Consider the following 23,660-nt stretch of genomic DNA (forward strand, 5'->3'; position numbering starts at 1 on the left):
TGGAACTCCAAGTGTGCCCACAACTTCTGGCTAATTTTTGTAATTTTTGGAGAGAAGAGGTTTTGCCACGTTTCCCAGGCTGCTCTCGAACTCCTGGGCTCAAACAATCCTGCCTGCCTCAGCTACTCCCAAAAGGCTGAGATTACAGGTGTGAGCTACTGCACCCAGTCAAAAATTCTTCGGTGTGTGTCAGAAAACCTAAAGTACCTCAGCTTATTCTAACTTCCTAAATGAGTTAGAAATGTTGACTAGGACTTGCCTTCTTGGAGCTTTGACTCTCTTTCTTGCACAGACAAGTTTTTTTTTCTTGCAAACTCTTGGTGATTTGGATGCTGTTTTTTCCCCGCTATCTCTATGGTTTATTGCCCATTCTTAGTCACTCATGGAAACAACCTCAATCAACAAATATGAATAAATACTATGTTCATATCATATGTCCAAATCCAAGATCACACCTAAAAGGCATCAGCCATAATAGGTGTTTTTAGATGTCTGTTGAATGAATGAGGAGTGATGCACAATAGGCTTTGCCCTTAAGAAGCCTACTGTCTCTTTTAGAAATAAGCTGTACACATACACCAAGATAAATGACAATATGAGGACTTATGTGGCTGGTTTTGAAAAAGTGGTCCAGGAGATACAGCATAGTATGTGTGTGCAAGGAAAGCTTTGTGGAAGACTTACAGGAAGGAACTGGATCTTGAGAAATATACATGATTGCTTCTCAATCATGTATTGGTGGGAGGATGGGAGGATGATCTAGCAATATAGTAGAGAGGATGGTGTGAGCAAAGGTACAGTTTGGGATAGGAGTAGCCATTCTGGATGAGAAATAAGATTTGAGTGTCAGGTTGTGGCCTCACAGAGGCTTAGAATTTCAAATAAGGTACAGAAATGCTTGACTCAATAATCTCAAGCGGTCAAAGGTTTATCGAAGTAAAAGCACTTTGAACTCTCTGGAATAAAGGTGATATTAATGAATGGGTTTCTTAATTCACTAGGGAAAACATTTTCTCTCATAAATATCACCTAGAGTCCTTAGGAGGAAGAGTACCATATGTAAGTTAACACACACACCCCCACTGCAAGTCAAAATAAAATAATAGTTCTTTATTCCATATTCAGCTAAGAAACAGCAATATGAAATAATGCTGATTTTTACTTTGTAGCCATTGGATTTGCTGGAGTTCTTTCTCATTCGACTTTGGAGATAAATATTCCTGCAGCTTCCTTTTCTTTCCCCAAAGTCAAGACCTATGACTACTATGCAGAGAGGTCTATGATCTAGGAAAGTAATTGGCTAGTAAATCATAAAGTAGGATGTTCTATGACAACATCAAGTATACTGTGGGAATGGTGACAAAAATATATACACCATGAAAACAATGGAAAGGCAGCCCTTTGCTAAACAAAAGCCTAGCAAAGGCAGTAAAATCTGGAATGCAACAATCTTGCTAGGGATAAATGTGTTTTTATGGGAGGGCATAGCAATACAGTGGTGAGATGAGGATGATGACAAACACAAAGGTTGCAATCTAGTGACCAGAGCCCTAAGTGGGAATTCCACTTGGAGAATGGCCTATAGTTTTCTGGGAGACCGTTTTTATGTTTCTGTGCTTCGGGATCCACCTGTATGACAGAAGCCTGGCTGTGGCCACTGCCCTGAGGGAAATAAGTCTTCTCCCCCAGATACTATATTCTACTGATCTGAGGGGTTCACTGCTTATGAGATTGCTACAAGAAAGTCTTAGTTAAAGACCAATGGGAAAAAAAAACTATAAAATGAGATATCTGATTGGGCCAAATGCTTAATGGGTATCCTGCCAGGAAGAATACTGAGGGAGGGAAATAGAAACTGAGCCCTGAGGTCAATTCTTCAACATTAAGCTGATACCCTCTCAACTTACTCTTCCTCTGGGGGACTTAAAATAAAGAGCCTGATCTTGGTGGCCTGTCTCTTCTCTGTTCCCCAATAGATCAGCACATGGGTAGTGAGGTCTCTGAAGAGCAATATGCACAGAATAGCCAAGGGACGCCCCAAGAGGTACTGTGACAGAAATCAGTATTTGAGAGGCACGTGACCTAGGTGTTTGATTTTAGTTAGTTGTATTTCCTGAAGGCAGCCACTTTACCTGTGTTGCCTGGTGCCACCCAGGCTGACTCTAAGCAGCCACTGGACTCCAGGAGCTGCTTTGAAGGCTCAGTCAGAATCCACTGCCTGGTCAAAGGCATGCTCGGAGTGCCTCTTTTTTCTGGATGCTGAACACAGGTATGCAAGAAATGCCAGACACAGCAAGGCTGCCGCTGTGAAGAAAGCAAGGGTGCCCACAAAGACAGGTGGTTCTATGGGCAGACGGATCAGAGGGCTTTCAGCTGGGATCTGGTTGGTCAGGCTGAGCATGTAGCCAAGAGACCAGGCTATGCTGCTATTCCCCACCTGTGGAGTAGAGGACAAGGCTCAAGGCTACAATTACATACCAGAGGCATACCACTATCAACCTCACAAAGCTCCCATGGGAAATTGTGGCCCAAAGAGGTCAAAGGACTTGCCCAAGTTAAGACACCACACTGTAGCCACAAAGACTTGGGGAATCTCACCTCCAGCACTGCAGAAGAAATAGTCAAAAGAACAAATCCTCACAATCTTGTCATAGCCAAGAGTGAAGAAGGCACAGTTAATAATAGTGAAAGTGTTCCTGTTGTCCAGGAGCACAAGAGTGTTTGTGGCTAGAGAAAGAGGCTAATGAGTGGTTTGCTGATCCCAGGACCAGTTTCTAAGAATAGGAAATCAGCCCAAATGGGAAGCTGACTGTCAATTTCTTCTGGTTGTTCTATCCATTTTTGCTTTACATGTTTTTAGGGTGTTTTATTTTTTTTTTATTTTTTATTTTTTTGAGACGGAGTCTCGCTCTGTCGCCCAGGCTAGAGTGCAGTGGCCGGATCTCAGCTCACTGCAAGCTCCGCCTCCCGGGTTCACGCCATTCTCTGGCCTCAGCCTCCCGAGTAGCTGGGACTACAGGCGCCCGCCACCTCGCCCGGCTAGTTTTTTGTATTTCTTAATAGAGACGGGGTTTCACCGTGTTAGCCAGGATGGTCTCGATCTCCTGACCTCGTGATCCGCCCGTCTCGGCCTCCCAAAGTGCTGGGATTACAGGCTTGAGCCACCGCACCCGGCCCCTTTAGGGTGTTTTATTAGGTGTATAAATGTTTCACCTTTACAATCTTCATAGTGATTGAACATTTTATCATTATGTTGTAACCCTTGCTGTCTAGAATGAGGCTCTTTGTCTTAAAGACAGCTTTGCCAGATATTAAATAGTTACACCAGCTTTCTTTTGGGTAGTGTTTGATAATTTAAAAAAGTTATCTTTCAATCTTTCCATGTCTTTATGCTTGAATCACGTTTCTCTTATAAATGGCACCTGCTTGATTTCTAAAAATTCAATCTGACATCTGTCTTTTAACTGGTAGGTTTAGTCCATTTATAATTATTGTGATTATTAATATATTTACACTTCTTTCTAATATCTTACTTTTAAATTTTCAATTAGTGCTTTTATAGATATATATATATATATATTTTCTTCTTTCCTGCCTTAAAAATGATATCTGTGGCCAGGCATGGTGGCTCACGCCTATAATCCCAGCACTCTGGGAGGCTGAGGCAGGCGGATCACCTGAGGTCAGGAGTTCAAGACCAGCCTGGCCAACGTGGTGAAACCCTGTCTCTATAAAAATACAAAAATTAGCCAGGCATGATGGTGGGTGCCTGTAATCCCAGTTACTCAGGAGGCTGAGGCAGGAGAATTGCTTGAGCCCAGGAGGCAGAGGCTGCAGTGAGCTGAGATCACGCCATTGCACTCCAGCCTAGGTGACAGAGCGAGACTCCGTTCTAAAAAAAAAAAAAAAAAGAAAGAAAGAAAAAGAAAAAGATATCTCTGTGTTCCCTTTGACAAGAAGAGAATTTGAATTTTAGGTTACTCTTATGTCCCTGTATCTTATAACTCCTTACCACACCCTTATCATGTTGGGTATTTTCTATACTTGAGTCATATGAATGGCGTTTATTTTTATAGTTTTCTTTAGTGTTTGTTTTCTGTTTTTTTAACATCTTTTTTTTTTTTTTTGAGACGGAGTCTTGTTCTGTTGCCCAGGCTGGAGTGAAATGGTGAGATCTCGGCTTACTGCAACCTCCACCTCCCAGTTTCAAGTGATTCTCCTGCCTCAGCCTCCTGAGTGGCTGGGAGTAAAGGCGCATGCCACCACATCCAGTTAATATTTTGTATTTTTAGTAGAGACATGGTTTTACTATGTTGGCCAGGCTGGTCTTGAACTCCTGACCTCAGGTGATCCATCTGCCTCAGCCTTCCAGAGTGCTGGAATTACAGGTGTGAGCCACAGCACCTGGCCTTTTTAATGTAAATTTTAAGCCACAACATCATTTATTCTTACTTCCAGTATTTTTGTAACATGTCCTGGATTTATTTCTCTTCTTATTTTATTACTTCCATCAAAAATATTTTCAATGTAAGTCTTTGTGCAGCAAATCTTCTTAAGTCTTTTTACACCTTAACATTTTTATTTTTATTTATTTATTTAGAGATGGAGTTTTGCTCTTGTTGCCCAGGCTGGAGTGCAATGGCATGATCTTGGCTCATGGCAACCTCCACCTCCCAGGTTCAAGTGATTCCCCTGCCTCAGCCTCCTGAGTAGCTGGGATTACACGCATGCACCGTCATGCCCGGCGAATTTCGTATTTTTAGTAGAGACAGTGTTTCTCCTTGTTGGTCAGGCTGGTCTCGAACTACCGACCTCAGGTGATCCACCTGCCTCGGCCTCCCAAAGTGCTGGGATTACAGGTGTGAGCCACCACACCCAGCCTACATCTTCACATTTAATTACTAATTTGGCTGGACATAACATTCTTTATAATTAGAAAAAAGGAACTTTTAACTTAGATACTATATCAACTCAAACTGGCATTCAAATGGAAAGTCATTCTCAATTCTTATAATATACTTTACTGGTAATTAGATTCATTAGAAGCAAAGCTTAGAGAGTACATGCTACCAACAGTCCTTGTGTCTCCAGACATCCTTATTTTTTTGTAGATGACTCAATTTTATTTATGTAAAAGTAGAGAGTCAGAGGCCTAATGCAGGATATTGATTGATTTAATCTAATTATTGCTGAAGCTGGTATTGAACAGGCTGACTCCAGACATCCTTCAGGCTTCATATCAGCTATTCCTGAAATGAGAAAATTCTCTGGAACCTGGGGAACATAGTGCTGGCTGAACATATTCGCAAGGCTGAGCCCTGCCTGAAACAAAGTATGGAGGTCCTTTCACCTGTCACCAGGTGACAGCTGTGATTCCAGCTTTGGACCATTCTGGTCACTTGACCATCATATATATATATGTATGTATTTATAGGTATCTATAAATATACATATTTTTAGATATATTAAACCCTGAGCTAAGAATATCTTCCCCATCCCCCAAATCTTTGTCAGTAAATGTAATGACTTCAGGTTCATTCAAAGAGAAAATGTTTATTTAATGCTAATGCAAATCCGTCAGGCTCTAAGGCCTGTATCTTACTCCGACATCTGCATAAAATGGAGAAGAATTAGTTGCTATCCTCTTTTGGGTTTTTTTTTTTTGTTTTTTTTGAGACGGAGTCTCGCTCTGTGGCCCAGGCTGGAGTGCAGTGGCCGGATCTCAGCTCACTGCAAGCTCCGCCTCCTGGGTTTACGCCATTCTCCTGCCTCAGCCTCCCGAGTAGCTGGGACTACAGGCGCCCGCCACCTCGCCCGGCTAGTTTTTTGTATTTTTTTTAGTAGAGACGGGGTTTCACTGTGTTAGCCAGGATGGTCTCGATCTCCTGACCTCGTGATCCGCCCGTCTCGGCCTCCCAAAGTGCTGGGATTACAGGCTTGAGCCACCGCGCCCGGCCGCTATCCTCTTTTAAAAATGGTTACATTTAAAGCTTCTTTTCAGGATGAAAAGTCTCATATCCTTAATTCATATTTATTTATGAATTCATATTTATTTACGAATTCAACAAACATTTACTAAGCACCTTCTAGGCTCTATCCCTTGTGCTGAGTGCTGGGAATATGAAGATACCAAGACAAGTCTCTGCCCTCCAGGACCTCCTAGTCCATTGGCCCTTGGCCTCCAGTCTTTTCCAGGAGAATGGACACCCATGAGCAACTCCACTAAATTCTCCACGACCTCTTCTGGGAAACTCACAAGGGATCAGTCTGATCAGCTTCCACCCAGTGAGTTTAACTCGTTAATACCCTTTTACCTTCTACATTTGTTCCACACACATACATACAAATCTCTCTGTTGGGAAAAAGAAGAGAAAATGATTTGTGCTTTGACTTACTTCTTTTTCAAAATGTATCTGGGGCCAAGTCTCCTCTGTGAATTTGTAACCATTCACAAACAAGTGGTAGATATAGTTGGCTGAGAAGCAGTAAGAGCGGGCGTATACCTCATCAAATTTGGGGAGCAGGAGTGGGAGCTGAAAGGAGGTTTAAAACATCTTAGAGGCAGGGCAGGCAGGTATGTTTTAAAATGAACACCTTGGATTAAAAGTCATGTTTTAAAGAATCTTATCATCCATAATTTCATAATAGAAAAGACTTTATAATACAATCATATAATTATTCAATATAATTATGAAGATATCACTATATAATTTCACAATATACTAATCTTTAAACTCATTGAGTGCTTATTATTATATGCCAAATATTGTTCTAACCATTGTGCATGTAGTTATAACATTAATTCACACCACAGGTGTGGGAGTAGATTCCCTTATTCTTTTTATTTTACAGATGTGATGGAAATAGAAGAGCATAAAGGCTAAATTCAGAATATACACACATAGAATAGATTCTACCATATATATATTTTTTTGTACTGACACTGATACTTTCTCTTTAAATACTGACCTGACTCCAATTCTGTGAGCAGAAATTCCAGGTGCTGGAGTTGAAGGTGTCCAGGGAAAAGCTACCTGAAAGATTTAAAGCACTGGCTGTGTAGTAGAATCCTGCAAAAGCCTGGAAATAAGTAATACAGAAGGAAATTAGTTCTCAGAATGGGTATAATAGAAAGGTTTATGGGTGAGGAATTAGAAGGTGGCTAACAGGTCAGCAGAGGAGAAACAGAAAAGTGAGAAATAAATATTCAACGGGGAAAGAAAGGAATCTTTCAGGTTTTGCTCTTACCACAAATGGCCCTTTAATCTTTGGCTGATAAACCCCATCAAAAGAACACGTTTCTTGATCATGGCAAGCTTTGAAGTCAAATAAGGAAGCCACCTTCTCCTTACACAGAGATGGGTCCCCAGTTCCCTCAAAAGTGATGATATCACTGGGGTTATAACTTTCTGGCCTCTGGTCCACAGTGCACAGGCTATCAAATACATGGCCCATGGTGAAGTTGATGCTATAATCCCGAGGGTAACAGGGATTGGTGAGATGGTTTTTGGTAGGAGAATTCTGTAGGTATAAGAGTAAGGTGTTAGAAACCACGTTTTTTGTGGATAGCCAAGTATCTCCCTTTTGCAAATTCTCTCTATCACTATCCTCCAATGCCAAGAGAAAAACAAAAAATACCATTCTATGTCAGCATGTCTTTGGTCATAGGTTGTCTAGATAATTCAAGTGGGGGTGGGGGGAAAGGGTGTGTGTGTGTGTGTGTGTGTGTGTGTGTGTGTGTGTGTGTGTGACAATTACCTTGTACCAGGCATAGCGCTAGGCTCTCTCTCACATTATCTGATCCAGCTCTTATGATAGCCCTGTGAACCAGGTTTTATGAACTTCACATGTTGAGAAAATGGATATATTTAATGTATCATTTTAAGTAGAATGTCATCTATCCACCTAGCAAAATAATCCAAAAGGTACAAATAAACATATGAAAGTGAAGTCTCCTTCTCATCCACTTGCAGCCATCAGGCCTCTCTCTGGAAACAATCACTATTGCCAATTTTTGTGTATCCTTCCAAAGATCTGGCATGCACAAGCAAATATATTTTTTTCTCCCACGCTTTTCTTTTTTTAAAGCCATAAATGGTAGCACTTTATATACCCCATTGTACCCGTTGCTTTTCTCACTTAAAAATGTATCCTTGAGATATTTCCATTCATTGTACTTACAGAGTGGCCTATTTATTTAGTAGCTGCATAGTATTCCACTGTACAAATAAATCATACTTTATTTAAGGAATATCATCTAGATGAACACTGAGGTCGTTCCCAATCATTTTGCCATTACAAACAAATAGCCTTGTCACATATAAATCTTTTATCCATTGCAATTTATTTGACTTAAAGATTCAGATAGAGACTTGGCTTTACTTTTTCCATATGACTATTCAATCTTTAATCTACTGGTGCAAAATACTCTATTTTATGCTAAAATCCTAAATGTTGTTGATTCAATTTATGAACTCTCTTTTTGAAGGAATTGGATTTGAACTATGTTCAACTTAAGCCACTAAGGCATACTGCTTCCCCTATAGTAAAATCTTTTCTTTTAGCTGGGTGTGATGGCTCACACCTGTAATCCCAGCACTTTAGGAGGCTGAGGCAGGCGGATCATTTGAGATCAGGAGTTTGAGACCAGCCTGGGCAGCATGGTGAAACCCCATCTTTCCTAAAAATACAAAAATTAGCCAGACGTGGTGGCATGCACCTGTAGTCCCAGCTACTCAGGAGGCTGAGGCAGGAGAATCACTTGAACCCGGGAAGTGGAGGTTGCAGCGAACTGAGATTGCACCGTTACACTCCAGCCTGGGTGACAGAGCAAGACTCTGTCTCAAAAAAATTAAAAAAAAATTTTTTTTTAATTAGTTTTTTTTTTTGGTAGAGGTAGGTTCTCCCTATGTTACCCAGGTTGGTCTCAAACTCCTGTGCACAAGAGATTCTCCTGCCTTAGCCTTCCAAAGTGCTAGGATTACAGGTGTGAGCCACTGCACCTGGCCACCCTACAGTAAAATCTTGACTCAGACATTTAGCCCAACCCTTTCATTTTACTAATGAGGAAACTGAGGTACATATTCAAGTAATGCAATTGTTTAACAAAGGTCAGTGACAAGATTCTGCAAAAATCCTATAAAAGCTTAACATTCATCAAATAGAACCCAAATGAGTGTTTTCCAGAAAGATCTTCATTTGACTGAGAAAGAGGCAAACAGGCCCCTTTCTGCCTCTATGGTATGAAAACAATTTATGATTTTCAAAAGCCGTTACATATAATTTATAGCATATCATACTTGGGTCACCCTATAGCTGAAATATTGGTTGAAAGAAAAAAATATCAAATCAATCAATTGGCTATTTAGTATCTACTTCCAAATCTGATTTATACTTTTTTTTCCTTTTCTAGTATAGTCTGAAGGGAGATTTATACTTTTTTTTTTTTTTTTTTTTTTTGAGACGGAGTCTCGCTCTGTCGCCCAGGCTGGAGTGCAGTGGCCGGATCTCAGCTCACTGCAAGCTCCGCCTCCCGGGTTCACGCCATTCTCCTGCCTCAGCCTCCCGAGTAGCTGGGACTACAGGCGCCCGCCACCTCGCCCGGCTAGTTTTTTTTTGTATTTTTTTAGTAGAGGCGGGGTTTCACCGTGTTAGCCAGGATGGTCTCGATCTCCCGACCTCGTGATCCGCCCGTCTCGGCCTCCCAAAGTGCTGGGATTACAGGCTTGAGCCACCGTGCCCGGCCGATTTATACTTTTAAAATGATTAAAACTATAAATTATTTCTGGCTTGGTCCAGAGAAGAAACAAGATAACATAAATTATTTCTGACTTAGTACATAGGAAAAACTTAGTAAATATTAGTTCTTTTCTTTTGTGTGTGTCTGAATTTTTGTTGTGGCATTCTTTACATATAATGGGCCAATGTGCCAAGTTCAGGCATTCAGCATTCAACAGTCTTCACCGAGCTTAGTGGCTGAAGGGCACTGTCATGAAAAAGTCAATCAGCGGGTTCGAGGGAGAAAAGTCCACTAGAAAACTATAGCATAATCTGATTTTAGAGTTAAACTGGTTAAAACTGGAAAAAACAGTGATAGAAACTATTCTCGTTAGTGACAGAAAGTTTAAAAAAATACACACAAAGAAAATACATTTAACAACAGAGGTACAGAACCAATGATGAAAACTATACATTTTATTGAAGGATACAAGCCAAGAATTAAATAAATGGAAATACACTGTATAATTCTGGATAGAAATTGTTGATGTCACTAATAAGCACATTTTAACCAAATTAATGTATGAATCAATGTAATTACAATCACAATCTCAACAAAAAACTTTCTTTTTTGTTACTGCTTCAAATGACTTTGAAGTTCAAGATAAACATCTGAGAGTAGAAAAATAGACTATTGCAGGTAGAACAACATGATATTGGTCCCAAAATAGAACAATGAATGTATCGAACAGAAAATCCAGAAACAGATCCTCATTATCTAAGTACTTATTATTAGAATGTTTTGGAATTCCTGAAGCTTATTTCAAAAAGTCATCACAACATGGGTGGTAATCTGCATGGTTTTAATTTTGTTGGAAGATTACCTATTTGTTCATTTATATAAAAAAAATACACCTGTCCTTTGAACCTATCCTACAGAAATAAAATCACTGGTTCATAAGGTTATATGGGTAAGAAGGCTTATTATATTATTGTCGTAGCAACAAAACAGGACACAGCCTGATGTCCATGAGGAAGGGAATGATTGATACATTATGGGATATTAAATAGTAAAGAAAATAAGTTAATATACTGACCTGGAAAGTGTAGAAGAACAACATATTAAGCTTTGACCAGTGATGGCATTCAGTAAATGGGATTGGAAGGAGGATCTTTCATTTTGACTTTAACACTCTTTGTATGGCTTTAAATTTTTACAATAAGAATGTACTTTCTTTCATAATCAAATGGTCAATTTCTTTTTCTTTTTAAGTTATGGTACTTGGAATACTATGCTCTCATAAAAATAATATTTTAAAAGGACATTAACAACACAGGAAATTGACCATAATATATGGTTAGGTAAAATAAAAGGTAAATATAAAATTATATATACCATATGAAGCCAAGTTTTCACACTTTCATACATTAAAAAAGTGGAAGAAAATGCAATAGTATGATTAATAGTGGTTAATTCTGTTTTTAAAGAAATCCTTTATAGTTTTTGGTGTGCATCTTCTAAATGTTTTTCACTGAACATATATTACATTAAAAACAGAAGACAAATTTCTTACTTAAAAATGGAAAGAAAGTGAATACATATTCCTAATATCCAACATGTTGTCAGAATGAGACTTCAGCTCCAAGGTGACTGGAGACTTATTAATATGAAAGTAATTTGCAAAGTACATATCCAGCTATCATTCTCACCACACTATGTAGTTCCTTATATTACAGATCAGGAAACAAGATCCAGACTGATGGAATTTACTCAGCAGTGTTTACGATGCAATAATTTGTGTGAACCTTCCAAGTGAAGGCTTGGCAATACATATTTGACCTATGAAACTGTTGGTCAGGCAGGTCTTGACATGAATTTGTCAGTAATCCTCATCTCATCTGAATCTCTCCTCTTGGATGAGTCAGAAGCCTCCGAGGGCAGAGTCACCCTATCAGGCATCTAGAGGTTACCAGGCAAATTGAAGACATGTGTCCCTGTTCCTGTGAGCTGACTGTGAGAGGATGGGTGCTCACTCCTCCACCCCCAGTGCTGGGCTCACATTTGGAGACTGGCATTCTCAAGCCTAAATCAGACCTCAGAAAGGTCTTAGTATTTACTTCTCTTCTGTGGACTGCTGGATATATAGATAATCATTCTTTAGTAAACATTGTATAAGTACAAAAACACACAGACACATGCAGACAGACAGAAACACACATTCCACAGGGCCAGCCAAATTTAGAAGATTAGCCTCTCTGATCCCCACTCACCCTGGAAAAAGGAGGATTTCACCTGAGCCTCCACATTCTACTCCTGCTAGAGTCAGAGCTGGAGCAAAGGACATTAAGCATTGCTAGAAGTAAAAGGAGCTGGAGAAAAGAGGATTTTCTAGAGCTTCTCTCCCAGAAAGAAAGAAGCATGTTGGTTGAACTACTTTGATGAGCAAGTGGGGATGAGTGATGAGTATTGAGACCCCTGATAGGGAGCATTGATTGAGTTACCTGTAGGGCTTGGTTTGGCTGACTGGGGAGGGAAGTGGAAGTTGGGGTGGGAGCCATGGAAGGTGACATAGTTTGGCTTTGCCTCATGTAAAATCGTAATCCCACTGTTGGAGGAGGGGCCTGGTGGGAGGTGATTAGGTCATGGGGGCAGATTTCCTCCTTGCTGTTCTCATGATAGTAAGTGAGTTGTCACAAGATCTGGTTGTTTAAAAGTGTGTGGCGTCTTCCCTCCTGTTCCCGCATGTGAGAAGTGCTTGCTTCCCCTTTGCCTTCTACTATGACTGTAAGTTTCCTGAGGCCTCCCTAGAAGCAGAAACCTGTACAGCCCACAGAACCATGAACCAATTAAACAAGCCTCTTTTCTTTATAAATTACCCAGTTTCAGGTATTTCTTTATAGCAGTGTGAGCACGGATTAGTACAGAAGGGTAGTTGAGGGCTGTCTGCAGGCTTCTCACATCTGTTCTTTCCAGGCAGTGCTCAGACACTCCTGACAATAAATGTCCCATGCGTGTGTCCCAGGGCCTCAGCTGTTTCAGGGAGGATTGGGGAGAGGTTTGGAGGAGGGGCCAGAAGTGGAAGCTGAGTTCCCACAACCCACCCTGCATGAACACTGGGTAAATGCAGGGGTCTGAAGTTGTGAGTCCTGCTGAAGATGCACTTTTGTGATCCCCCTCAACTCTTCTGCAGGATAGAGTCTGCTCCTGTCTTCAGTTATCAGAGTAGGTTGGAGGAATGTGGGTTAACCTACTGATGTTGTGTCCATTTTGTTCCTAGGCTAATTCCCCTGCCTTCGAGTCCCGTAAGAAGCCAGAATCTGTGGCTAAGATTGATGTCCCCAGAGCAGTAGCGTTTGGGTCTGGGGTCTCACCTATGGAGTTAGTGCCCTCATGAACACACACTACATAATGTTGAATTTAATATCAGCAACAACTTTCTAGCTGATGCCTGAATTAGCCTTCTGGGCTCTGAAACACTTACCAAATGAATTACTGATCAACATGATGGAATGTAGTTGCTCTAAAGTTCCACCGTATAAAGGGTATCAAGCCTGCCTAATATAGACCCATCTAAAAGGAGGCTAAGCCTGGGAAGGCTCTGCCCTCTCCCTCTTCAGCACACATTTCTCTTGTGACCACTAATATTATTTTGTCTACACCCAGGGGAGTCTCAAAATTCTCAGGCTTATTTAGCTCCCGGTTTAAAACAGTTTGTGTCCATAAAGGGATTCCAGGTCTTGAGTCATTTACAAAACATGTGAAGCTCTGGAAATTCCCTAGACTTCTTACTCAAATTCACTGGGAGTGGGCAACATGAGAGGGAGAGGGAGGGGAAGAAAGAGAGAGAGGGGGGAAAGGGACTTGGACCCCCAGGAGTAAATTGGAAAATGGGGTTATTTCCATCTACCTTTCAACTGAAGTGGAGAGGACAGACCCCAGAAGGCAGGGCATTCTCCCCTCAGCTCAAACCCTCAAGACAACACCTGCCACCCCCTACCGCCGACTCAAGTACCTGCAGGAGCATTGCCAGAAACTTCTTCTCAGCCTCATTCCGGCCATAGCACTGGAAGCTGTGTGTGTAGAGCGTGTACACGTAGCCATACAGGGACACCTGCATGATGTCGCTGGTGTTCAGATCCACCTTCTCTCCTGCCACGAAGGATATTTGGGTGGAGGCACCACCTAAGTCCAGGGCACCCGTGGTTTCCACTCCATGCGGGTGCACCCACATATGCCAAAGGTTCTTCTGCACAGTGGGAAAAGGAAGTGAGAAAGAAAGCCAAAGGCACCATCTCTGTTTGCCCAAAGTTCTCCACCCAAGCCTCGTCTCCTATTACTAAGAAGTAGGACAGAGAGAGCATGTGAGGCCAATTCTCTCCTTTTCTTTTTTTTTTTTTTTTTTTTTTGAGACGGAGTCTTGCTCTGCCGCCCAGGCTGGAGTACAGTGGCCGGATCTCAGCTCACTGCAAGCTCCGCCTACCGGGTTCACGCCATTCTCCTGCCTCAGCCTCCCGAGTAGCTGGGACTACAGGCGCCTGCCACCTCGCCCGGCTAGTTTTTTGTATTTTTAGTAGAGACGGGGTTTCACCGTGTTAGCCAGGATGGTCTCGATCTCCTGACCTCGTGATCCGCCCATCTCGGCCTCCCAAAGTGCTGGGATTACAGGCTTGAGCCACCGCGCCCGGCCAATTCTCTCCTTTTCTTTCAGAGGTGGTGAATTCACGTGCTTACAAGAGCTGGGCAAGTAACATAGGTAAGTAATAAATGAGTGAAGTAGATTAGGTGTATAACAGGGAGTGGTGGGGTCTGTGGCAAACTGGAGAGTCCACGAATTACACTCTGTTCCCATTACCATGCAGGAATGTGCGTCTACTGTGACCAGTTCCTCCGATTTTTGGGAGGAGTGAGGAGGTCAGAAGAAGCTAGAAGTATGGATTTTTATGTGAAATTTCCCAAACGTTAATTATTGGTAACTATTTAAAAATTTAAAATACATTTGAAGGGGAACAAAATAGGTCTTGGGCTGGATATGCTCTGAGTAACTCCCGTTTTGTGCCCCCTGTAACATGGCAGTTGTCTCTTGGAATCAACTTTCCTCTGCACCAAGGGAGCAGGGAGTGCAGGGACTGGACTGTGAGGAGACCTGGGAACACAGAGTGAAGACTTCCTCCTGTCTCTGGGGACTTAGGGATGCAGACTTCCTGAGGGCTTTGTAAATTTCAAATGGTCATGGAGCCTCTCTGAAGGATTATTCAACTGCCCTCCCAAAGACCCATAGCCTAGTGTTAAATTTAGATCCCACCCCCTTCAATTTCTTACAAGCTAGTAAAGTGATGAGATTCCCTCCCTCCCAAGCATTTAGTCCTATTTATGACCATGTTTTCTCCCCAGCTATATAGGTCTTTCTTAGCTATTGTCTCATAGGTATTTCCCTAATGCATTACATGATAGGAGTGATACAGGACAGATATCCCTAATGGTATGTACCTCTACTTAGGCTATCACTCACAAGAGATAGGATAAACAGTAAGATTAAAAACCATGCATTTGTTTCCACACACCTCCAGGAAATTTCCCATTAAATAGTTGGCCGTAATCCATCCATATACCCCTTCCTCTTGCCCAGAAATGATTTGAGCACCCCTAAAGTCAAAGGGCTGGGACTTGAAGTAGCTTTGGATGCTTTCAAGGACTTCATTAGCTGCTGTTTCATTTTGCAACCTATGCAAGGCACAAAACAAACAAGTCTGAGTGCCCAGACAATACAGTCTTAAAATATATAGTCTCACTCAGGTGAAAATGCAAACTTCCCCATCTCCCTGCTGGTGGGGATGAATGATTTTCCAGATGTGTGCTGTACACCACAATCCCTTTTGCAAGTTGAAGTCTTCTGGGGCAACTGTGAAGGCAGGATCCACTTGTTACCTGTCAAGCTGCCAAGTAGGAAAATTGCTTTCAGTAAAAGTACAATTTGTTCTCCCCACCTATATCATCTGTTCATGTATCAAAAGAGCCTCCTATTTAATGCCATTGCTCTCTCAGATCAGCAGAGGAAAGGAGATTGATGAAGGCATAAAAGTGGCATAAATAATCTCTTGAAGGCACCACACAAAGGAACCCTCATCTGACAAGAAGGAAGGGGAGCTTAGTAGGTAGGGAGAAAGGAAGAACATTGAGTTTTCAGCTGTTTCTGCTTCAGTCTTTGGGAGGGCTTTAGCATGAAGGGATATGACAGTCATCATGGCTGCCACTGGATTGAAAAACCACTGGTGTGCTGACTCTTAGACAAGTGGCAACACAGCATTCTATCCCTAGTGACAGAATGTTATGGCATCCATCGCTGCCATTTTACGCTATGAAAGAGCTCGCTTGGGAGATTATTTCCTCTTTCATCCGTGGGTTAAGAAAGCCAGGGGCACTGGCTGACAATCAGGAAGAAGAAAGAGCAAGGCTATAAGCAGGATCCATTCCAATTCAGTGGCCAGTTATCACTGCTTGGAAAATAATTCAGAGTTTTCCCAGTTTCATCAATTCTCATCCCAGCTAATTCTCATTAATTGTTTTCTTTTCTGTTTTACTTGTCTAGTAATTAAAATATCAGCTAGTTCCTCAGAAGAAATAGATCATCATCAGAAAACAGTTTTACAAGAAAAAGTTAGTACTTAATTTATTCAAAGGAGACATTCACTTTTTCCTAAGGGGTGAGTTTTCTGTTCCATGGTTTTTGTCATGAGCTGTAAATTGCAGAGCCTTTTAATTATTTCTCACTGAAAGACTGGGGGAGGGAGGGGAAGCAACCAAGAAAAAGTCAGGTTCTTAAGAGCTATTTGTTTGTTTGTTTGTTTTGTTTTTGTTTTTAGAGTAGTAGAAGTCTACTTAAGTCATAAGGTCAGAGCCAGTTCAACCAAGAAGTTTACATAGGTACAAACACTACTGGTAAAGCAAAGATATTTTAGAGTAACTTCTACAGACATTTAATGGAATTGGACCAGTATTTCTCCCTGACTATAGTCACTTATCCCATTCATATTGTTGGTATTGCTCAGGTCCTGTGCTGAAACTTGTTACCTGAAGTCAAATCCCAGGGAGGGTAAACAGCATCCTAATGTATTCTGAAATGGGAAATTCAGCCTGAAAATGTGAATTGAGTAGAGTGAAAGCAGAAGGATTTCACAAACTAAGCCCTAAGCATTCAGTCTCCAAGTTGAAAACTTCATGAGCACATCCTGCAGCTGACTTTTCTATAAGTAGCTCCACACGTGTCGTGTTAAGGAAGCATCCACTACAGCAGATGAGGATTTTAGGTCCATGGAATTAAGAGCCTGTAAAGGGGCTGCCTTGCTGTGTTCTCTGAGATTACAAGGTTTCAGTTCCACCCTTGTTGAAAGAACTGTTTTTATAAGAAAGAAAAGGCAAAAGGAAGGAGTTTTTAAGTCATTTCTATTACACGTAAATGAAATAATTTAGAAATACACTGCAGATTCCAAGAGTGAGCAAAGAAATCTGACTTCTTTCCACATTCAATGTGGTCAACCAGGAAATCAGATTAGAAATGAGAATTATGAGACTACAAGGAAAAGGCCCAGTCTAACGGAGAGCACGTCATGATTTCTTTTCATTATCATGTTAAAGGAGCTCTGTTTGTTCTTTTTTTATTTTCTTAATACTCCGACATAGATAATTTTGCATGCTTGGAATCATAAAGTGCCTTTGAAGCAGAATAAGTGATGTCTTCTTGTGATAAAACCTTATTCCAACACTTGGAGTAGCCTCTACTCTGAGTAGATTTAAGTTTGATGTTTATTTTTGGAAACTGTTTTTTTTTTAAAATTTCAAGGTCAAGGAAATGCTATAATGGAGAAAAAAGAGAAAAGACATTCAAAAACATGCAACTGGGCCAAAAGCCATGACTACAAATTTAGAAGTAACTAATTGAGTGAGTGAAATGAGATGCTTGTTTCATAACAACTCCAAAAGCTTTGACTGATTTGAGGTGCAGACATGCCATTGTTTTAAAGCAGATTTCAGTGGTATTTTGTACACAAGCAGAAGCTACATAGCTATGGGTTGTACTTACTACCAAACTTAGCTGGTTGTCCACAGGTGTCAAAATACCAAGTGTCAAAACAGCTACTTTTCCAAAGCAGTAGAGTTATATCCCATGAGCGGATTTCATATTACCTCTCTCTTTTTCAAAGTTCCCAGTAAAATCACCAAGTGAGAGGGAAACAATTTTAGAACTATTTCTTTCTGGGTATTAAAATAAAGACTAAAAGTTTCCCAATCTTTAAAGCCCAAATTTATGGCAGAATATGGCTTCTTTTTGGGGGGCGAGGGTTGTTCCCAGAAATAGACTTACATTCTTGGCAAGGTTCAACACATTCTTGGTTATTTTGGTCAAATGGGCCCCTTTGTGCCACTTAGCCTTTACCTCAGCAAGCGCATCCCAGCTGTGGCTCCCAGGTGAATGGGGGTGGAGCCGTGGAGGTGAAATGGAACCTGCCCCTTGACTTTTTCCATACAATCCTCAAAGGCTTTGGGGACATCTTGGGGGTTATTTCCATAGCTGGAGATTCCAGAGCCTGAAAAGCAAGCAGTCAGCATCTGTCAGCATTTCCAGGAACCAACAGCGGTAATACAACCTTTAAATAAAAAACAGACTGGCTTTGAAAATTATTGGGGTTTGGTAGGGGGTTGAAAACAGCTGGATGTGGTAAGTCCTATATGGTCACACTGATCAGTCTACTTGCAACCTCTAAAGGAATGAATTACAATTGTGAAAAAAGTAAGCCAGGGCCTACTTTTAAAAAATGTTTTCGGCCGGGCGCGGTGGCTCAAGCCTGTAATCCCAGCACTTTGGGAGGCCGAGACGGGCGGATCACGAGGTCAGGAGATCGAGACCATCCTGGCTAACACCGTGAAACACCGTCTCTACTAAAGAATACAAAAAACTAGCCGGGCGAGTTGGCGGGCGCCTGTAGTCCCAGCTACTCGGGAGGCTGAGGCAGGAGAATGGCATAAACCCGGGAGGCGGAGCTTGCAGTGAGCTGAGATCCGGCCACTGCACTCCAGCCTGGGCGACAGAGCCAGACTCCATTTCAGAAAAAAAAAAATGTTTTCATTATAAAAATTTCAAATATAAGTAAAAGTAGAGAGAATAGTATATTGAAACTCATGCATCTATCTCCCAGCTTCAACAATAATCGACTCTTATTTCATCTGTACAGTCTTCCACTTGTTCCCCACCAAGCAAACTGCAGATGTGTCATTTAATTCCCATATTTCAGTGTGTATCACAAAAAGTAAAAATTCTTTGAAAAAGCCCTAACTGCAGTTGAATTATTATACCTGTACAAATTAAAAATAATTTATTTTTCTTTTCTTTTTTTTTTCTTTTTTCTCTCTCTTTTTTTTTTTTTTTTTGAGGCAGTCTTGTTCTGTCGCCCAGGCTGGATTGCAGTGGCATGATCTCGGCTCACTACAACCTCCACCTCTCAGGTTCAAGTGATTCTCCTGCCTCAGTTTCCTGAGTACCTGGGATTACAGGTGTGCACCACCACACCTGGCTAATTTTTGTTTTTTTTTTTTGTAGAGACACGGTTTCACCATGTTGCCCAGGCTGGTCTTGAAGTCCTGACCTCAGGTGATCCACCTGCCTCGACCTCCCACAGTGCTGGGATTACAGGTTTGAGCCACTATGCCTGGCTAAAAAAATAATTTCTTAATATCATGAACTATCTAGTCATGGTTCACATTGCCTCCATATCCATTCTCATTCTCATCCTCTCTGTCTCTTTCTCTTCCTCCTCCTCCTCTTCCTCCCTCCTTCTTCCTCCATCCACCACCCTTTCCTCATTTGTATGAGTCAGGATCCCAATAAATTCCGTACAATGCAATCTTAAGTCTCTTTCTGTCTATTGGTTCTGCCTTCCCTTTCTATTTTTCCTCCTAATTATTAAAAGTTTTTATTGCAATTTCTCTGTCCTGAAGAATTTCCACAGTCTTGAGTTTGTCGATTGTACCCTCATAATTCAATGAACATCTTTCTTGGTTCTTTGTATTTCTATAAATTGTTAATTGACTGTAGAGGCTTGATCAGATCAGGTTTGAATTTTTTAAAAAATATATAGGGATTAGTGTGGACTTATAATAGGAGGCACAGTGTCTGGTTGTCTCTCTTTTTGTGCTGTTAGCATTATCAATGAAAATGGCTTAGATCCATTATTTCATTAGGGGTTGCAAATGGTGATATCTTTTTTTTTTTTTCTGAGATGGAGTCTCGCTCCGTCACCCAGGCTGGAGTGCAGTGGTGTGATCTTGGCTCACTACAACCTCCGTCTTCCAGATTCAAGTGATTCTTGTGCCTCAGCCTCCCAAGTAGTTGGGATTACAAGCGCATGCCACCTTGCCTGGCTAATTTTTGTATTTTTTGTAAAGACAGAGTTTCGCCATGTTGGCCAGGCTGGTCTCGAACTCCTGGCCTCAAGTGATCCACCCTCCTCGGCCTTCCAAATTGCTGGGATTACGGGTGTGAGACACCATGCCTGGCCTGTTGCATTTTACTTTTGAGTTTTAGGAATTACTTTTTAAAAAGCGATATTGTTTTATAGTTATTAAAATAATTACATAGTTCTAACATCAGATCTACAAAACTAGGTATATTCAGAGACATCTAGATTCTCTCCTTGTCTCCTCTTCCTGTAAGTAGTTTCTTTTTTTAAAAAAGTTTAACCAATGTTTGTTTAAAATAAGCAAGTACATATATTTTTAATCACCCCAGCTTCTAGATAAATGGTAATTTACTATATATACCTTTCTCCACTTTTTTTTTTTGCATTCAACAATACTTCCTAGTAGCCACTCCATAGCAGTATATAAATATTCTTCATTTCTTTTTACAGTTGCATTGCATGCCATTGCATGAACGTAACTTAATTTGTTCTCCCAGTCCAGGCTCTGAGTTTAAATAAGTCCTACTTGAAGGAAGACTAAGTATAGGACAGACAAGGAAGATGGAGGGAATATGGTCCCTCTGTAAACTTCCTTCTTTGGAATTGGTAGAGCCACTGCCTCCTTCAACGGCCCTTTCTTAACCTTTCCCACCCATCTTCTAACTACCACAAACCAATTAAAAAACCCTGAGCTCTCTAATTACAAGTTTTACTTGGATGTGTCCATTAAGATGCACAGACGTGGATTTCATCGACAGTGCCAGAGAAGCAAGGACAGGCTTTCCCAACCTTGGCCAAGGAGAGAGCCTCTAATGTAATCTTCTCTCCTGGGGGAATGACCTCCTACAACAGACAAATGACAGCACCATAAGCCCTGGGCTTGATGAGCTTGGTAGCTTGATCTCAGGAGTTCAGAACTGAAGTAGCTGTAAGAAACACTAATAACAACAATTAAATAAATATATATATATTTTTATGTGTGTGTGTGTGTGTGTGTGTGTGTATTTTTTTTTTTTGAGACGGAATTTTTTGCTCTTGTCACCCAGGCTAGAGTGCAATGGCATCATCTTGGCTCACTGCAACCTCCACCTCCCAGGTTCAAGTGATTCTCCTGCCTCAGCCTCCCAAGTAGCTGGCACTACAGGTATGCAGCAACAGACCCGGCTAATTTTGTATTTTTAGGAGAGACGGAGTTTCACCATGTTGGCCAGGCTGGTCTCAAACTCCTGACTTCAGTTGATCTGCTTGGCCTCCTGAAGTGCTGGGATTATAGGAGTGAGCCATTGCACCCAGCCTGTATGAATAATTTTTAATACAAAAATATATTAATCCTAAAAAAAGAATTATTTTCCCCTCTGGTGTGAAGGATTATGGATGATCTTACTTCCTTTTCTACTTTTAGATGAGGACGAGGTCTTGCTATGTTGCCCAGGCTGGTCTCAAACTCCTAAGCTCAAGTGATCCTTCTGCCTCAGCCTCCTGAGTAGCTGGGAATATAGGTGCACACCATTGTGCCTGGTTCCATTTTATTTACCTATGTTTTCTGATTTTCACACAATGAAAATATATTATTTTGTAATTAGAAAGTTATTTTTAAAAAGACACAACTCTCTCAGTAAATAAAATGTCAGATTAAGCTCTCAGGCATATTCTTATGTGACAGGTTATTTAACAGGGTTTTCTTTCCACAATGCCAATAAAAACAACAAAACTGTGCTGAACATCACAGGTAAGTGTTCACGTTCCTCATAATTCTTTTCTGTGAAACTAGTAAAATGAATCCCCATACACTGATCATTCAGCTTCAACAGTTAATCAATACACAGCCCACCTTATTTTCATCTATATGCTTTCTTTTTTCCATCTCTATGAATTATTGTAAAGAAAATGCCAGGCATTATATTAATTCATCTGCAAACACGTTAGTATATGTTTTGAAGAGGGAAGGACTCTGAAAAGTATAACCATGATACCTAAGAAAAAAATCACTCCTAAAAAAGTTCTTAATATTAAAGACACATCAGTGTTCAAATTTCCCAGAATAACTAACATTTTCTTTATAGTGTGATGCAGAAACCGAAGTCCATACCTTGTATGTGCATTTGGATGTTTTTTAAGATTCTTTATTCTGTAACAGTTTTCATGACCCATTTTTTCTTGCCATTTATTTATTAAAGAAATAATTTTAATGGAGTAGCTCTCTCATTTTGGATTTCGCTGATTGGATCTGTGAGGTGTCATTGAACATGTTCCTTTATCTCCTGTGTTTTTTATAAACTGGGAGTTAATTTCTAGAAATGTGATCAGATTCAGGTTTGATTTTTTGGCAAGAGCACTTCCTAGGTGTGCTAGGTTTTTCTTGCTGTACATCACCACACTGGGGGCATATCATGTCTGTCTAACTTCTTAGGTTATAAGCTCCCCATCACTTTTTACCTAATTGTGCACTTCCTCTTTCTTCAAATACCTTGGATTTGGGTTCTGAACTTCTTCTCCCCTTACTGGCTGCCATTCCTCCTAAGTTCATTTGCTGGATCCTCCTCCTCTTCCCAGTCTCTCAGTACTGGAGTGTGTAAGGCTAAGTCCTCAGATCTCTTTTCTTTAGTATCTACTCACTCCCTAGATGAGCTGGGGCTGGATATCATCTGTATTATGATGACCCTCAGCTTTATTTCTTCAACCTCCTCCTCCCCTGACTCCTGACTTGCCTATCTGACAACCACACAGCACTATATAGATCAGGAGTGAGCAATGTATTTGACTCAATACCTGTTTTTGTATGGATTGCGAGTGAAGAATAATTTTTACATTTTCAAGTAGTTGGAAAAAAATCAAATGAAGAACAGCATTTCATGACATGAAAATTATAAGAAATTAAAATGTCAGTGTCCATAAGTAAAGTTTTTTTTTTTTTTTGAAATACAAACATGCTAATTCATCTACACATTGTCTATGGCTGTTTTCATGCTAAAGGGGCAGAGTTGAGCAGTTATGACAGAGACCATATGGCTCACAAGTCTAAAATATTTATCGTCTAACTCTTTACAGAAAAAAGTTTGCTGTCCCCTGACTCACATGATTTATAGCCATCTCCAACTTAATATGCCCAAAACCAAACTCTTTAAGTCTTGCCCTGCCCCTAGTATGCTCCATTCCCAGTGTTCCCCAATCTCAGTAAATGGTGTTGTGATGCACACAGTTGCTCATATCCAAACTCTTGCTCATGTATTATCAACTCAGATGCCTCACATCAAGTCCATCATAAAATCATGTTGGTCCTACCTTCAAAATACCTTGCAAATCTAAGCACTTCTCACCCCCTTCCCCAGAACCTCGTAAACCAAGGTTTCTCAACCTTGGTGCTACTGACATTTTGGGGTAGATAATTCTTTGTTGTGGAGGCTGTTCTGTGCATTGTACAATGCTTAGAACATTGTAGAATGGCAAGGAAAAAGGCCAAGCATGGAAGCTGCTCAGTATTTTCTAGGAAA

The 23,660-nt window shown here is 40.9% G+C and overlaps 1 protein-coding gene across 10 annotated transcripts in view; it reads right to left on the reverse strand.

Moving 5' to 3' along the window:
- Nucleotides 1-1,089: 1,089 nt before the first annotated feature.
- ENTPD3 (ectonucleoside triphosphate diphosphohydrolase 3) overlaps nucleotides 1,090-23,660 on the reverse strand; it is a 44,883-nt gene continuing 22,312 nt past the window's right edge. For 7 of the 10 annotated variants that reach the window (XM_017955566.3, XM_031662835.1, XM_031662836.1 and 4 more), the window contains 7 exons: nucleotides 18,150-18,300; nucleotides 15,280-15,439; nucleotides 13,731-13,964; nucleotides 7,249-7,521; nucleotides 6,970-7,080; nucleotides 6,396-6,533; nucleotides 1,090-2,437 (listed from right to left, as the gene is read on the reverse strand). In XM_017955566.3, the coding sequence (XP_017811055.2) occupies nucleotides 2,201-2,437; nucleotides 6,396-6,533; nucleotides 6,970-7,080; nucleotides 7,249-7,521; nucleotides 13,731-13,964; nucleotides 15,280-15,439; nucleotides 18,150-18,300 (1,304 nt within the window). In that variant the 3' untranslated portion in view covers nucleotides 1,090-2,200. The other 3 variants (XM_031662837.1, XM_021934532.2, XM_021934531.2) reach the window with 2 other exon arrangements.

Source organism: Papio anubis, chromosome 2, assembly GCF_008728515.1.
Source record: "Papio anubis isolate 15944 chromosome 2, Panubis1.0, whole genome shotgun sequence".
Taxonomy (NCBI): Eukaryota; Metazoa; Chordata; class Mammalia; order Primates; family Cercopithecidae; genus Papio; species Papio anubis.